This window comes from Grampus griseus (assembly GCF_964374135.1).
Source record: "Grampus griseus genome assembly, chromosome: 2".
NCBI lineage: Eukaryota > Metazoa > Chordata > Mammalia > Artiodactyla > Delphinidae > Grampus > Grampus griseus.
In genome coordinates this window covers 74,492,574-74,508,986 of record NC_139018.1, presented here as the reverse complement: position 1 = coordinate 74,508,986, position 16,413 = coordinate 74,492,574, and the positions used below count along the sequence as shown (strand labels likewise).

The window sequence follows — 16,413 nt, the reverse complement described above, 5'->3', positions numbered from 1 at the left end:
GCTCGCCGCAACTAAAGAAAGCCCGCGCACAGCAACGAAGACCCAACGCAGCCAAAAATAAATAAATAAATAAATTTATATTAAAAAAAAAAAGTCTGTGGGAGCCAGGCAGGTAATTAATGTATGAAGGGCACAGACCAAAGAGTGGTGGGGACTGTGACAAACTAAGGAGAGAATACATCAAGCAAAGGAGCAGCCATCACTCAGTTCCGACCAGTTGCTGCCATGTGGCAATGGAAGCCCGGGGTGACAGAGCTTCTGATTATTCAAAAAACCTTAGAAACCCAGCTCTTTGTGTATAATATCCAGATTTTTATATGAAATCTCCTGAAATGTAAATGTTGGCAACCAGTTATTTTATTCATAATAGCTTATTATTATTACAGAGGAAGTACACGTGCATCGTATAAAAATGGAAAATGTAGGCCAACAACAACAGAACATATTCCCACCACTCAGAGAGCACCACTGTTAACACCTTAGTGCATATCCTTTCAGATCTTTTTTATTCATAAATATATAGACATTTTAAAAGCAAAATGATTTTGGTTTTGGAACTGGTATTTTATTAATGATTTTGACCTTTCCATTTCAGTAAATTTTCACCCCATCTAATCCCCTGTCCATATTAAAACATTTCCAGTTGACCACAAACATCTTTTGTAGCAATTTGTTTAAACTAACAGGGAATCCAGGACCATGCATTGTATTATTATTGCATACCTTAAGTCTCTTTCATAGCAGTTTTGGCTTAAAAAAAAAAATCATACTGACTTGCTGAAGAGAGCTGGCCAGTTGCCCTGCAGAATGCTTCACCTCCTAGATTTGTCCAGTTGCTTCCTCCTAGTGTCCATTAGTTCGTTTCTCTATCCCCAATATTTCCTGTAAACTGTAAGTTATATCTAATACTTCTTTTGGGGTAGGGAGCAGCTAGAATATATGCTAGGTTGGGTTATGTATTTGTCTCATACCAGAACTGGCCTACTGGTAGGTGATACCAAGACTGTTTCCAGGAAATGAGTGATGACAGTCTGATCCCTCCAATATACAGTTACATTTTTGTCCTCAAGTTTGTAAACTGACAGTGTTACTTGGCGCTGTATGAGTGTGCAGTTGTCTACCAATCATTTCACCTATGGTGTTTAACACCAATTAATAATCTTTGCTAGGATCAATAGTTTTATTAAAGTTCACAAAATGCCATTTTTCCAATTCTGTCATTCTTTCTCCATTTATTAGCTGGCATTTTTTCCTTCTTCAACTAGGGTTCAAGTTCATACTATAAAAAATAACTCCCAGTGGGCCAAACTCAATGCATTTGGGGACAGGATTTAGCCAGTGGGCTGCCGCCTTCTGATCTACACTCTAAGCCAGACCGTCTCATCACTGTCACCTGTACCCTGCGCATTAGGTCTCGTTGTAACACTCAGTTTCTTTGCATTTGTTGACATGTTGCTTGTAATCTTCTCACCGCATTTTACGTGTGTTTTTATCTCCCTGGCTGGACTGTGACCTCCTCAAGGACAGGGACTCCCCTGCAGTATATTTCCTTTGTTTCCCCTAATGTGCTCTTAAAGGTACTTTGGTGATTGCTAATCCTAATTAACAAAAAAGCACTAATAAGAACCAAAAGTTTTCATTATTATCTCTCGTGTTCCCTGGCTTTCCCGCTAAAACTTGCCGTAATTATCTGTCATAGTGAAGCACTTGTCTCATTTACAGTTTACTTATGCCCTGGGAGTCCCTGGGTGGGGGTAGTGGGGAGGGAAGAGGGGAAATAAGCTCTTTATTAGTCTTCAGAAGTTGGAAAGTCATTTTCCAGCTGTGTGACCTTGGGTAAGTCCCATCATCACTCAGAGTTTCTATTTCTTCATTCAGTAAAATGAGGTGACAGCGGTATCTCTAAACGCACACCTCGCTTGGCTCTAACTCTCTAGGATACAAGCCTAACCAGTACCTTTTAGTAGATTTCCTCCTAACCCATCTCCCCCCGCTCCCTTCACATGGGTCAACACTATCTAAGAGGAGAGTAGCTGAAATAATAACCACAGTGGACAGAATTTGCCTCTGATGACTTCCCGACCATCACAGTTAGACCGGTCTAATCTATATGTCCCAGGAACAGTCTGCTCAGATTTCCAGGGTCAAACCTTAGGAGCTCTTTCCCAACGAGAGCCAAGCGTGGACAACAGGGCCCTCCACAAGCAATTGACACAGCAAAGGCCCAGCCTTAGGTCTTCCTTGCTGCAAGGGAGGAGAGGTCGGAGAGGATTGAGATTGGTTGGACACTTTTCCTTCTTGTGGAGTCTTGCCTTTAGGATTCTGAATGCCCCTAGGCCAGCTCTGGGGTATGGGTCCTTCTAAGAAAAGAAAAAAAAAGAAATAAAAATGCTTCAACTCACTGCTTCTTCCCAATCCTTTTCTCGCAGTCCTGTTAGTCTCTTTTTATTCCCCCCTTCTTATTCCCTTCCATCTAGGTACAGTCTCAGGGACCTCATCCAAATGGCTTTCTGTGCCCTGAAACAGCTTTCTCGTATGTCCTCCTTGACTGAGGATGGTCTCCAGCCTGATTATAACGGAGCCTTACCATTTCTGTGGCCCTGAGAGCTCCAGGCGGAAGGGGACGTAGTCAAGTCTCTAAGAAGTAAGGCAGAGAACCTGCACCAGCCGGCTTATTCACAAGCCCCATTCTGGCCTGTGGCAAACAGGGCTGGCCAGAGCAAATAGCTCAAGTCTGCTGTGAAAGCCTGACCCCTGTCCGTGACTCTCATCTAAAGAGACACAAAACGGATCCATAATTCTTCCATTTCCCCTTTTGCTGTCTCCGGCCTATTGGCTGTTGATGAAAATCAGGTGGCAAATTGGCCAAACAAGGTCCACCTGTTGCTGTATCCTTGGCAGCATCCCATGAATCTTTCAATACCAACAGGAAATAGTAAATAGAACTGCTAAGGATGAACAATCTCCCCGTGAACAGGAAGAAGGGAAACTCTTGAGATGTGGGGTACACTTGGAACTTGCCAGTGATGCCTTGCGACAGCTGGGGCTGCTCCTATGCCATGGCCTGCCTTCCCTGGGCCCGTCTTCATCAGATATTAGCACTTGTTTTTCCTCAGGAAGGAGGGAGAAAGTAGCCCTAGTGGCAAGGACAGAGTCTTGGGGACCCCTCAGGGTGAGGACAGACGAGCACAGACCTAGGAAGGAATCAGCCAGTCAGTGGTAGAGGGAGGCCAAAACCACTGTAAGAAACGAAGGGTCAGAGTGACAGAGTGGACAAGACCCCCAAGAGTAAAACCACCGAAGGGATGGATGTAAGGCTACACGTGCTTGTCTGCATTTCCCAGACCTGGAGCAGCCTGGTGAGAAATTTTCCCAGTCACAGAGCCTTTGTATTCACTTATTTAATAACAATAGTTCAGAAGAAGCAATCCCAGCTGTAGAACACGTAATTTTGTTTCAGAACATTACCCTGCCAAAAAAAAAGTGCATTTCCCCCACTCTGGCACTCCATGGTGTGAATCTGATCTCTTACTTTCACTCAGAGGCCTCTTTTATGCAGTTCCCAGGTTGGCTGGCAAAGTCATCTTAGAATCATCCCTAAATGTGGAATTTCTGTTTTCAAGAGTCATTTCCAATATGAAACTCTAAGTGGTGGAGAATAAAGACTAAGGATCAAAGGTTATCAGATTAATTTGCCTAAAAGCAATTCACCTAGAGACAGTTTCAAGTATTTATCAAATCTGCAGCATTTCAAAAAGTTTAGCAGATTCACCCTTTCACTTTTCATTGCTGTTGTCTGTACACTGTTGTTGGTCAACTGAATATGCCACATGCCTGTTTATTTGTTGAGACTATATTGGCCTTTCAACAGCAGGAACGTAGTAGACAGACCAAGTCATCAAAATCATATTGAGCTCTGTTACAGTTTTCAAAGCATCTAATTTGGAAAAGAATATTGGATTAAGAAACACAAAAAATGATACACAAAATGTCTGTACCAATTCTATTTATTGCTGGAAACTTTAAAAAAGTTTGAAAAGTAGGTAACAGAAAAAGATATCCATAAAGGTAGGAAGCAATCTCGTCATTTACAAAGTGCTGCAAATTTGATAAATTTATGCTGCTGATAACTCAGGGGTACTCTTAGATGAAAAGATATAAATCCTTGAAATACCCAAGCATGACAAAAACGAACAGAACAACTAAATGGCTATAAAAATACCCAGAAGGGAACTCAGCTTTTGGCAAACTGGTCATCAAGTGAACTTTAAGTAAACAAGTTTTTAGTGGATTGGTTTTAAGAGATCTAGCCAAACTGATCAGAACCAAGTGAAAGTGTTTTGCCTCTCTGGCTCCTGGAACCTCAAGAGTTTGGGAGCTGTGGTGGAAATAACTCTGGTTTCCTCTGAGAGGCAGCAGGTCTGGAGAGCTGAACTACTACTAATGAACCAAGTGTAAGAGTCCCCTGACGAGAGAGAGAGAGAGAGAGAGAGAGAGAGAGAGAGAGAGAGAGAGAGAGAGAGAGGGAGAGAGATTGTGTGTGTGTGCCCGTGTGTGCACACAAATGTATACTAGAGATACAGACTAGAATCAGACCTTTAGAAAATACTGGAACCCGCCTGTGTGTGCCTGTTATGTGCTACAGCACAGGCTGCACACCTGGAAAGGCCAGTCACCCACATCATGGCAACTGGAGGGCTCCTCCTCCACAATCCATTTGGAATGTCTTGATCTTTGGGTCTCTGGCCCTTGGGGCCCTCCCTAGAGGACTCTTCTGCCAGGGCTACAGAGTGCCTTCTTTTTCTTGGCTGGCCTCAGAGGGGCCCACTGGCCAGAGGAATTTGTCAATGGTGGTGACGGCAGCGGCAGTGACTGCATCTCAGATATACTGGGTTGGCCAAAAAGTTCGTTTGATGTTTTCCATGAGATGGCTCTAGTAGCGCTTAGTTGTCTTTAACTTCATTTGAAACAATTTTGTTAGATTGTATTGTGACAGCTATCACATCAGTGTGCATTTTAAAAAAAGCTTATAAAAATTGGTGTATTTTTGTGTAGCCATTTTAATATTGAAGATGGAAGAAAAAAGGAACATTTTCGGCATATTATGCTTTATTATTTCAAGGAAGGTAAAAACACAACTGAAACGCAAAAAAAGATTTTTGCAGTGTATGGAGAAGGTGCTGTGACTGATCGAACGTGTCAAAAGTGGTTTGCGAAGTTTCATGCTGGAGATCTCTCGTTGGATGAAGCTCCGCGGTTGGGTAGACCAGTTGGTTGATAGCAATCAAATCAAGACATTAACTGAGAACAATCAACGAGGGAGACAGCTGACATCCTCAAAATATCCAGATCAAGCGCTGAAAATCATTTGTACCAGCTTGGTTATGTTCATCGCTTTGATGTTTGGGTTCCACCTAAGTTAAGTGAAAAAAAAAATGTTCTTGAACATAGTTCTTGAACATAGTTCTGCATGCGATTCTCCACTGAAATGTAACGAAAACGTTCCGTTTTTGAAACAAATTGTGACGGGTGATGAAAAGTGGATACTGTACAATAATAACGTGGAATGGAAGAGATCGTGGGGCAAGCAAAATGAACACCACCAACCACACCAAAGGCCGATCTTCATCCAAAGAAGGTGATGTTGTGTATATGGTGGGATTGGAAGGGAGTCCTTTACTGCGAGCTCCTTCCAGAAAACCAAATGATAAGTTCCAACAATCACTGCTCCCAATTAGACCAACTGAAAGCAGCACTCGATGAAAAGCATCCGGAATTAGTTAACAGAAAATGCATAATTGTCCACCAGGATAACGCAAGACCGCGTGTTTCTTTGATGACCTGGCAAAAACTGTTACAGCTTGGCTGGGAAGTTCTGATTCATCCGCTGTATTCACCAGACAATGCACCTTCAGATTTCCATTCATTTCGGTCTTTACAAAATTCTCTTAATGGAAAAAATTTCAATTCCCTGGAAGACAGTAAAAGGCACCTGGAACAGTTCTTTGCTCAAAAAGATAAAAAGTTTTGGGAAGATGGAATTATGAAGTTGCCTGAAAAATGGTAGAAGGTAGTGGAACAAAACAGTGATTACACTGTCCAATAGAGTTCTTGGTGAAAATGAAAAATGTGTCTTTTATTTTTACTTAAAAACCGAAGGAACTTTTTGGCCGACCCAATAATTGGCAGGGGACTGTCGGGCATTGAGCCGCTGCATGTGACAGCCGTGGCAGAGCAAGTGCCCATCCAGAGGGAAGCAGCAGCAGCCTTCCTCGTCACTCAGCTGCATCCGGCAGTCCTAGGGAAGAAGGACACCTAGTTTACCTCAGCCCAGGAACCAGGGACATCGTGGAAGTCGGCCCTGCTGGGCACTAGACTCCCAGTGACTGGGAAAAAGGGGGCGGGGTTGGAGGGGGATGAACTCCCAGAAGAGAAACCTGAGAAAATACCTCAGCTGGACGCCAGGTGTCGCTGCTACAGCAGAAATAATGAGACAGGCTCCCATTTCCAGCTGTTACCAGGAGTCCCTAGTTTTGGGAGTCTTGACTCTGGGGAAGCCAGATTTAGAAAGGACTAAACGACCACACCCAGAGAGAGTGGCTGAAGGACGCGAAAGAGACTGGAGATGGGTCAGAGCACCTTCCTGGTTTCCCGTATCCTAGACCTCTCCTACAGACTGTGGCAATTCTAGGACTTCACTCCCCCAGCCCCCTTCTGGCTCTCCTCTGGGAGCCCAGGCGCCCAACACTCACCTCACAGTGGTAGCACTCAAAGTGATAATCTCGGTCCATGGATATCACCCTCACAATGTCCTCACAGCCCTGAAATAATGCACACCCCCATGGGCATGAGAGCAGCATGATAACCCCAACTCTCCCCTCCCCCACCAGCCCCCCTTCCAACGGGAGGTTCATACAGAGGCCTCCAGAGCCTCTCTGCCACAGTCTGCAGCTTTGAGGTGGCCTCTGCAGACCCCGCGGGAACTTTCCCCCTCTCCTTCGTTGGCCTCCAGGAAGGCGTGTCCCCTCGTGGAGCCTCCCCTCTGTCCAGGGGCTCAGGCCTTACGGAGGGAAAGGAAAGAGGCAGGCTGCATCAATAAAGTAAGCTAAGCCGGGGACGAGGAGACCCAACAGGGCCTGCTTCCTCGTGGGCTTTTGGCTTCTCTCCCTTGGCACACACAGCGTAAATCATTTCTGACCCCTTCCTACCAGCCCTGAGGATTCTTCCCACCTTTTTCCAGCCCCTACATCTGGGGGCTGGTGACCTTGACTTCAGAGAAAGTCTCCTTCTCTGGACTGGGAGAAAAGAGATGGAGCCTGGGTCCAGCAAGGCTGTCAGACAAGTCCAGGCCCGGATGTTGGGGTCAGGGTGATGACCCAGAGAGCAGAGTCACACGGGAATCTTCGCGGAGTACATTCCTCAGCACCACTGCCTCCCAGGGGAGGCCAGGCGGCATGTCCCCAGTCCCTCCCCAGAGGCAGCAGCACTGGCTGCCCTGCAGGAGAACACAGACATACTGACCTCTGAGGGGAGGATGGGTTGGCCACAGGCCGCACACTTAGGAGCGTAATTCCTGAAAGAGAGAGGACAGAGGGGAGCTGAGGCGGGGGAATCCCTGAGCCCAGGTCCACACCACACCCCGGGCGGGGGACTCACTTGTGGTAGTCGGTGACACAGTACACCTGGTTGGAGAAGTCCACAGTGAAGGGGATGCCGTCCAGGCACTTGTTGCAAACGATGCATCGGAAGCAGCCTGGGTGATAGGACTTTCCCATTGCCTGGAGGATCTGGCTCGTGGGGCGGGAGGAGAATCAGTCTCTGCTCTCCAGCTACCGATGACATTCCCTGCTGCTCCCACTAACCTCATCTGAGCCCCTGCTCTCGTCCTAGAACAATGCTGTGTAATCTGGGATGACCAAGGAGTCTTAAAATGGAGGCAGAAACCCTGAAAAAGGTCTTAGGGAGCATCCAGGCCAGTGTTTCTCAGACTTGGCTGCATATCAGGGTCACCCAGGGAGGTTTTTAAGCCCATCAATGCCTGGGTCCCACCCAGAAGTATTCACCACAGTCTCTGGTGATGACCCAGCATTGGTATTTTCTTTACTTCTTCCCAGGTGATCTGCTAGGCTGCCAGGGCTGTGAACCACTGATTCAACCCAACTCCTCCTTACAGAAAAGAAAACTGAGCTTCAACTGATCCCAGCCAGTAGCAGAAAGGGGATTAAGCCTCAGGACCCCACACTCCTGGCTCAGGTGGAGGGCCGGGTTGTGCCTGCAGAGTTAGGGAGTTAGAGATCACGGGAGCCCGGGGTGGCAGGCGGAGGAGTCCAGACTTGATCCCATAGGCAAAGAGAAGCCACTGTAAACAGCGGTTCTGGGGAAGAATGGGACGCAAGTAGTTGCTGATAGGTTTCCTCCCCCCACCTTTTCTCAGTATCCATTTAGTTCCTGATTCCACCCCTCGGCCCCTCAGCCTCACAGTCTCAGCTGAAGACACTGTGCTTACCTTCTCCAAAATCAAGTGACCACAGACACAGCATTTCTCAGCTGCCTCCTGAAACCCTGAAAACTAGGAGAAGACCAAGGGAGGATGTTACGGGCCGAGAATGACCTGATGGGTGGAACCCCAGTGGGCCACAGAGAAAGGGGTGGGAGCCAATTCCAGGCCCAGGGGACCCCTCACTCACCAGATAATCTTCCTCACAGTACACAGAGCCGTTGACGCTGTAGAAAGCCTTGCAGCGCAAAGTTCGCCCTAGAAGCAGTAGACAAGGGGCTGGAGCCTCTCCCAGGGTCCAGGCACAGGGCGTCCCCGCCACGGGGTAACTGCTCTCCGGTGTTTCATGATGCGTTTAAATCTGGATTTCAGAGCTTGTCCTCCTAACTGCTGTCTGTCCCGTCTCCCCACACAAATACCCCATCTGATGCAATTCCAATTTGTTTGGTCTCACTCCTGCCAATCCCCACTCCTTCGCTTGCTACTTCTCCAGCTCCTGCCCCCCTCAACAGTTTTCTGTGACCCTGCTTTAAAGGGGTGCCACCTTCTCCAGTGCCTGTGCTTGCTCGGGGAGCCACCTGGGAAAGCAAAGCCAACCACAGGCTGGGGGACAAGGTCAAGGGGCTCTGAACACGGGGCCCTACAATGCGCTCAGAGACAATCACACTGTCATGGACTTTGCTCTCTGGGACCTTTCAACCCAGGAGCTTCTGCACAGCTCTCCTATTCTCCTAGCCCTGTCTGTCTCCCAGGGATAGGCTCCATGGAGGTCAGGACATACTGGGACTACTGTTGGGGACAAAGTGCTTTGTTTGAGAGCAAAGTTGGTCCCCTTTCCTGCTGCACTAGGCTGCTTCCCCAAGCTTAGAGGGACCCAGAGTCTCCGGGGTCAGAAGCAGCCCAGGATCTTCTGCAAGCAGACAAGGCAGGACCGCTCCCCATGAAACCAACACCCAGGAACTGCTCCAGGGTGTCTAAATTATCAGGTATGAGGAGGAATGAGACAAGAGTGGAGAATGGGCAAGTTTCCCACCTCTGCCCTCTTCTCATGAAAATCTCCACTGCCAGCTCTGTCCAGTGGTTTAGAAAAGTTGACTTAGAAACTTACGAGACACAAGGGAGTAGAGAGAGGGAAAGAGACATTCCCAGAAGAGGCTCTATAAACAGAAGGACAAATAGATAGATGAACCTAAAGGGAGCCAGGCAGGGGATGGGAGTGGCTGGAGCCAGACAGGCAGAGATAGGAAATTAAAGGTCCAGCAAAGGAATCAGAGTGGGTAAACAGGGGGGCCGGGTAATGAGGGAGGTGAGGGAAAGGCTGGGGAGTTGAGGCCGCTGGGAGCACCCCCTGCTCCTGGCGGGCCTCCTGAGCTAACAGCAGCGGGCATTCCTGGAGCGTGATGTCATCAGCTTGGCATGGCCCGGTGGCCTGCACTCCAGCGAGGTGGCTGAACTCTGACCAGCCGAGAGAAAACCCCCCTCTCCACTCCCCCACAGCTCCCCGCTCCCTCAGCCCACCCCACCCTTCCCACATTCCAGTCTTTCACTGTCGCCCCAGGCAACTCAAGTCGGCTGCCCAAGACCAAGCCCCTCCAAGGAGAGGCCGGAGGGCTGGGAGGGAGTCCAGGCTGGGCAAGCAGGAAGGCAGAAGAAAGAGGGAGGAATAGAGCGGAGGAAAGAGGCTCAGCAGAGGGAGGGCTGACCTCAGCAAGGGGCGCCAACATGGGGGCGGGCGGGAGAGAGCCAGGTAGAGAGCAGAGAAGGGAAGCAAGAGAGAAGGTGGGGGCCAGACCAGCAAATGGAGAGGCACAAGCCCTGCTTTCCCTAGGCACTTGTGAGTGTGTATGTGCGGGGAGTGCTTGAGGCCTCAGGCCCTGGTCCAGAAGGTCTGGGGGCTGCACTCACCACAGGAGCAGCAGACAAAGCACTGGGTATGGTAGAGGCTGTCCAGGGCCTGGCAGGCGTTGCTCTGCCCATAGATGCCTTTGTTGCACTTGATACAGGTGCCTGAGAGGAGAGAAGAAGTTGTCAGCATCATGGCGCACTCCCCCAGCTCAAAACCAGGGATTCCTCATCTTTCCTGATGGCAAAGGACCACCAGTCACAGCCTCCTTTTGACAGGCTCCCTTTTGGGAAGAGAGAGTTAATGGGATGCAGCAAGGTTTTGGCTGGGCAGACTTATTCCTGTTTACTGATTAATCAACAGACATTTTCTGAACATCTATTTAGTGCCTCGCAACAACATTGTGCCCAATACTGTGGAAAATTGGAGAAACTCAAAGATAGGGTCCCTGGACTTCAGATGCTCGGTTTCTGTTGGGGAGAAAAGACTAATCAGGCAAGATATGATCACCGTGGCACTGTGTGGGACAGTCAGAGATGTGAGTCCATAAGGGCCCAGCAGCAGACTGGAAAAAGCTTCCTAGTGAAAGCACGCCAGGTGCAGAAAGGCTCTCCAGGACCTCGGCTTCTCCATCTGTCAAACGAACTGCCATTCGGCTACGGAATGACTTCTTTTTTTTGCCCCTCCCGCTGCGGAGCACAGGCTCCGGACGCGCAGGCCCAGCGGCCATGGCTCATGGGCCCAGTGGCCATGGCTCATGGGCCCAGCCGCTCCGCGGCACACGGGATCTTCCCAGACCAGGGCACGAACCCATGTCCCCTGCATCGGCAGGCGGACTCTCAACCACTGCGCCACCAGGGAAGCCCCAGAATGACTTCTGCTCTGTACCTCTAGGCTTCCAAAGATGGAAAGAAGGATCTGGCTCAGCAGAGGGCCCTGTGCAGAGGGGACCATGTGAGTGTGACTCCTCTGGGGAGGTGGCTGCTGAGAATGCAGGGTGTGTTCCAAGGATTGAGGGTTGCAGAGGAAGGGGGGAAGGGAGGCAGAACCCCTCATGTCTCCCTGTCATCTTCTATCATAGGAGGAACAGAGCCTAACTGCTCTTCCCTGACATCTCCTCTAAAATACATAACACCTGGCTCTGGCACCCCCCTTTCCTGGGTGTGTTCTTCCCTCCTTCCACTCCCCAATTCCAGGCCTATGAGTGAGGGCTAGGGCCTGTCTTTGGGGAACAGATCCCAACGGGCCCGCCTCACCCCGCCCCACCTCTCCCCCTCGGCACACTGCCACACTCCTTGCCTGTTGGGGCCCATCCAGTCTTTGCCCAGGGGCTTGGGAGCCCGTGCAGCAGCTGCAGCGACTGATGGGCCCAGGCCTGTCCTGCTCCCACCCTCTGGCAGCTGGGCAAGGCTGTAGCCAAGGAAGAGGGCCCCTACTAGGGGCAGGAGTAGGAGGGTACAGTCAGGCTGGGGGTTCTGTCAGAGGAGGCAAACTGACCCCTAGGGAGAGAAGCAGCCCTCCCCCTCACCGGGGTCCAAGGCTTCCCCAGGGGAGGGGAGCTCTGCCCCAAGATTGCCATGCCAGGGGACCCTGTCAGAGCCATTTCTTTGGGAAGCCTTGGACATTACGGGAAGACAAGAGCCAACTGCTCAGGCATGTCTGCCTCACCTCCTCTAACCCAGCATATCCGCTCCTAGGTTCTTCCTGCCATATTACTGCACTCTCTCCCAGCTCCTTTCTTCCTTCTGGTTCTGATGGCTTAGCCGAGGAGATTTCTCTCCACCCATCAACCACTTCTCCCCAGCCTCGAAAGGAAACTGCTAAAAGGATCCTGTCACTTAGTCTCCCGTGACCAAAGCATCATCTGCTCTGGGTTTTCCTCTCTCAGGTGGGGGCGGGGTGGGGGGGAAATGGGGGAAGGTTGGAGTTGAACTAGCCTGCAGCTCTGCTACCTCTGAACCTCCTCCCTTACCTTCCTTCCCTGGCTGGGTTCCTCTCTCTATTTACATTTCTAGCCACAGTGTTCTAGAGCATGGGGTCTGGGGCAGGAACATGGATGGTGAGAAAGGTGAGAAGATGCTGGGAACACTGAAGAGGCTCACAGACCTAGGAGCAGGCCCTCCACCTCTTTCTGTACTTCCTATCACAATCAGATTAGCATTATTTTATACAGTGAAGTGGTGCCTGTGGGTCTTGACTAAAAGATCGTTCAAGACACCAATATTCCCCCCCCAATAGCCGAGACATATAATCAATTAACACTTCCTGAAGGTAACTGCGTCCGGGAGAGGCGACGACCAGGTTTCTTTAGCAGCAGGAAATAAGGGGCTACTTCGTGCCTGAATTCTGAGCAGGTTATGGCCAGAACTGAAGCCCGGGTTATTTCTGGCAGCTATACACGGTCGCCATCCATCCAAGGGTGATGTTGTCCCGGTGGTCAAGGCTTCTGCCCTGACTTCCGGAGGATGGGGAAGACAGAAGCTGACACCACCGGGTATCAGCTTAAATGCCCACCCACGCACGGAGCCAGCAGGACTGGGGCCAGACTGCAGTAGGGTCTCTGCTTTCCGTCCCAGGGCTTTCTTCCTCCCCCCCGGGCTCCTTTCCCCGACCGCGGTCACAGCTCCGCGCGTATTAGGAAGCAGCTCCCCCACCCCCTGCACCCCACCTCAGCCCAGTGCCGCGCGGCCGGCCCCGCCCGCGGGCACCTGGAGCGCCCGGGCAGGAGCCGGCACGCACGCGGCCCACCCGCCCAGCCCCCCCACCCGCGCATTCCCCAAATTCCTGCGGGCGGAGCCTGGGCCCGGCTGGGGGCGCGGCGCGCAGGAGCCTGCAGGGGCAACGCCGCCGAGGGGGGAGCAAGATGGGGGGATGCTCTCCCAGCCCCACTTGGTTCCCTTCAACAAGGCCTCCTACCGCGAAAAACCCAGGATCTAAAGCTGAGGAACTGGGATTCACGAGATCATCGGGGGGTTGAATTTAGCAGGAATAAGGTGCCCGTGGTCCATTTGAAACCCAGTGGGAAGGGGAAATTCCTCTTGCCTCTTTCCTAGCCCCGCGTCTCTGCCTCCGACTTCCCAGCGCCCGCCGTCGGGGCAGTGGGGAACCGAATGCAGTGATGGGTCTCTTCCCGTCCCTAACCACTTCTCTCACTCACCAAAGTAGTCCTCTCTGGACTCCGGCTCCCGCATCCGGGCCCGGGCGGCCTCTGGAACGAACGCACCTGGCGGCTCCTCGAGACCTGACGGCTCAATCCCCGAGGGTTCTCCGCGGGCGCCGGCTTCTCGCCCACCTGTGCCCACCGTCAGGCGCAGCAACGCTGTTAGTTCATCTTGGTATCGGGCGCCCGCGGCGCAGTCCCCATAGCCAGTCACCGAGTGTCGTCCGGGTTGCGCCCCTCGTCTCTCCAAGGGCCCTGCCGCTCCCACTCCGGCCCCGGCTAGAGCTCCCGGGCTGCCCAGGGCTGGGGGATACGAGTGGCGGCTTTCCTGGCAGCCGAACCCCGCGGGCCGATGAGCGCACAGTCGGTCCAGGGCAGCGTGGAGCTCGGGATAGGCGGACGGCACCCCTCCAGAGGAATAGCCCGCCGGAACCCCGGCCAGAGGTGGGCCAAACAGGCATGGCCCGGCGGGCAGGGGGCTGCCGTGGCGCTGGTCGTAGCCCATGCTGATGCCGCTGGTACGGTTGCTGCAGGGTCGGCTACCTCCGGCTCCACCAGCCCCCGCCCCATCCAGCAGCAGACTGCCCCGGGGGCTGGACGGCTTGCTCGCGTCGCTGGCTGAGCTACTGGCGAAACTGGAGCGGGGGCTTAGGGCTGGGGCCGTCTCCAGCCGAAAGTCGGGGGGCAATGACTGAGGTAGAGGCAAGGCCCGGGTGGGAGGCGGCCCCCCGGGAAAGGAGCCTTCGTAGCGCGGCGCCTCAAAGGAGCCGCGAGGGTTCCGCTCAGCGTCCAGGGGGCCTTGCTCCCGGGCTGGCTCCAACGGCTCATCCCCAGGTCCCCCAGTAGCTCCACGGGGCCCTGATTTCCTAGGTCCCCCCAACCCACTCAGGCGCCCCTTGCCCGGCCCGGGGGTCCCATCAGACCCAGACCTGCTAGATTCACCCTTTCTGCGGCCGAACTTGGCGCTGCCGGAGTCCGAGAGTCTTAACTTCTCCAGCAGGCGACTGGCTTTCTCCCCTAACCGCTCCATGCCCTCGGGCCTGGGGCCTCCAGCCCCCTCCCCGCCCGGCACCCTGCAGCGTCTCGGCGGCCGCTTCTCTTTCCCTGCGGCCGGACTTCGCTTCCCCAGGGGCACAGGATAGGCACAGGGGTTTAGCGGGCGCCCCGGATGCCCGGCGCCAAGAATCCCGCAGCATCCCCCAGCGAGAGGGGTTGCGTCCCCCCGCGCATCAGGGGTTAAGCGGGGCTAGAAGTGCCTACGGCCGCGGCTGTCCGGTCCGCAGGTCTATCTGTTCACGCGTCGACTCGCCCGGCAGCCCCACTCTCCCAGGCCCCCGCCCCCCTCGCTCACACACTCAGCACCGACCCAACTTCTCTCCCAAACTTTTGTCTGCCTGGCCGGATCTACTTTCCTGGAGGGGCGGAGCGCCGTGTGCGAGACGAACGGGGGTGTCGGCGCAGGAATCTGGTGCGCCGGAAAGGGGGGGGGTGGCGGGTGTTGGTGCTAAGTGTCCTGTAGCTGGAGATCCGCCGACTGGTGGCGAAAGGAGGACGAGGGGCAGTTTGGACAGTTGCTACTACATCACTCAAGAATTGGGACATGAAAAAGTGGGGGAGGGGGAGGGGAACTCTTTGTTTGCAGTTGGAATGCGCGGAGGGGCACGGTGGAATGTCGCGGTTCAGAAAGGGGCGACGCGAGGCATGTTCTGCGCAAACACCGTGACTTTGTTCCTAGTGTGGGGACTGTGGGAGAGATGAGAAGGGACTGATACAGAAGTAGTGAGACAGGGAGAGAGAAGAAAGGTAGATACATAAAGAGGTTCAGAGACGCATAAGAGCCCAGAAAGGCGAGGAAGCCCTTATAGAGAGGTGGTGGAAGACAGGTATGGAAAGAAAGGAGAGCCGGACCAAATGGGATCGTGGGTGGTGCGGAGACGGAAGGGTGAACAGACCAAGAGAAAGACAAATTTGTTCAGGTCCAGAGAGAATGAGAGACAAACAGATAAGCTGCAATAAAAAGACAACTTTCTGAACCCAAAACTCTGTAACGGGAGGGAGGGAGCTTTCGTGTGTATGTAAAAGGAGAGAGGAAGAGGCTTGGGACTAATCTCTACCTTCAGGGTAGGACAGATAGAGGGATAGATAGACACCCCCTGGTGTTGGGAAATGAGATTTTTAGCAAATATTTCAGGTGACTGGGGATAGAAGGCCCGGTTTTAGAGCTAGCGAACGCCTCCCCCTTGCTTGGCCCACAGTAGTTGGTGATAAAGAATAAGTACTAACTTAAAAGGGAGAAAAAGAAAATGTCATTTAGAGGACATAGCAAGTGAAAATGATCAAGGTGGAAAAGGAAAAGAGGCTGATCTTGGCCATACTAGGAGGATCAAGAATAAGGAAAAGAGGAAGCCATGGCGGAAGCTGAACATGCCTAATTAAGTATCAGCCAACTGATTTTGCCCAGACTAGCACATGGCGAGGGAGAGGGGAATGGAGAAGGAAATGACTCCTTCGTATTTAGATGGTAAATTCGTATGAAAATTATATGCAAACAAATCATGCATATTATTTTCATCTCAACATTTTGAACACCTTTTATAATTTTAGTGTAGCCTTAGGGAATGGGGGAGGAAAGAAGGTTAATATCTTTGGGGAAATTAATTTGGCACAAACTATTTGGCTTCTCTGTCCTAGCTGCATTGTCTCCCTGACCTCATCTCTCCTGAGAATCAGCCTCTCTGTTTCCCAGGTCAGGCCTACAGCTTTTCTCTGATCCAGAGGAGAGTTTACTCTCAGACTGGAAGCAGGGAGGACTGAAAGCATTAGTAACCAAGGGGGGCTATCAGGTTGCATCCAGAGCCTGCTGTGAGCTGTCTTCAGAATCAACCATAACGTTCTCCCTCCTTTCCTGTTTCC

General features: G+C 51.9%; 1 protein-coding gene across 1 annotated transcript; it reads right to left on the bottom strand.

Moving 5' to 3' along the window:
- Positions 1 to 3,993: 3,993 nt before the first annotated feature.
- On the bottom strand, positions 3,994 to 14,842 carry AJUBA (ajuba LIM protein). Its single transcript, XM_082649448.1, has 8 exons — positions 13,498 to 14,842; positions 10,403 to 10,504; positions 8,688 to 8,755; positions 8,507 to 8,569; positions 7,657 to 7,787; positions 7,522 to 7,573; positions 6,753 to 6,821; positions 3,994 to 6,298 (listed from the first exon to the last, which is right to left on the bottom strand). The coding sequence occupies exons 1-8, from the start codon at positions 14,528 to 14,530 to the stop codon at positions 6,143 to 6,145; spliced, it is 1,674 nt and encodes a 557-aa protein (XP_082505574.1). The 5' UTR covers positions 14,531 to 14,842; the 3' UTR covers positions 3,994 to 6,142.
- Between the last annotated feature and the right edge of the window lie 1,571 nt (positions 14,843 to 16,413).

Coding starts and splice junctions, on each gene's coding strand:
- AJUBA (XM_082649448.1), bottom strand. CDS start 14,530: ATGGAGCGGTTAGGGGAGAAAGCCAGTCGCCTGCTGGAGAAGTTAAGA. Junction 10,505..13,497: donor GTCCAGAGAGGACTACTTTG/GTGAGTGAGAGA, acceptor CTCTCCTCTCAG/GCACCTGTATCAAGTGCAAC. Junction 8,756..10,402: donor CTTTGTCTGCTGCTCCTGTG/GTGAGTGCAGCC, acceptor TACTGCTTCTAG/GGCGAACTTTGCGCTGCAAG.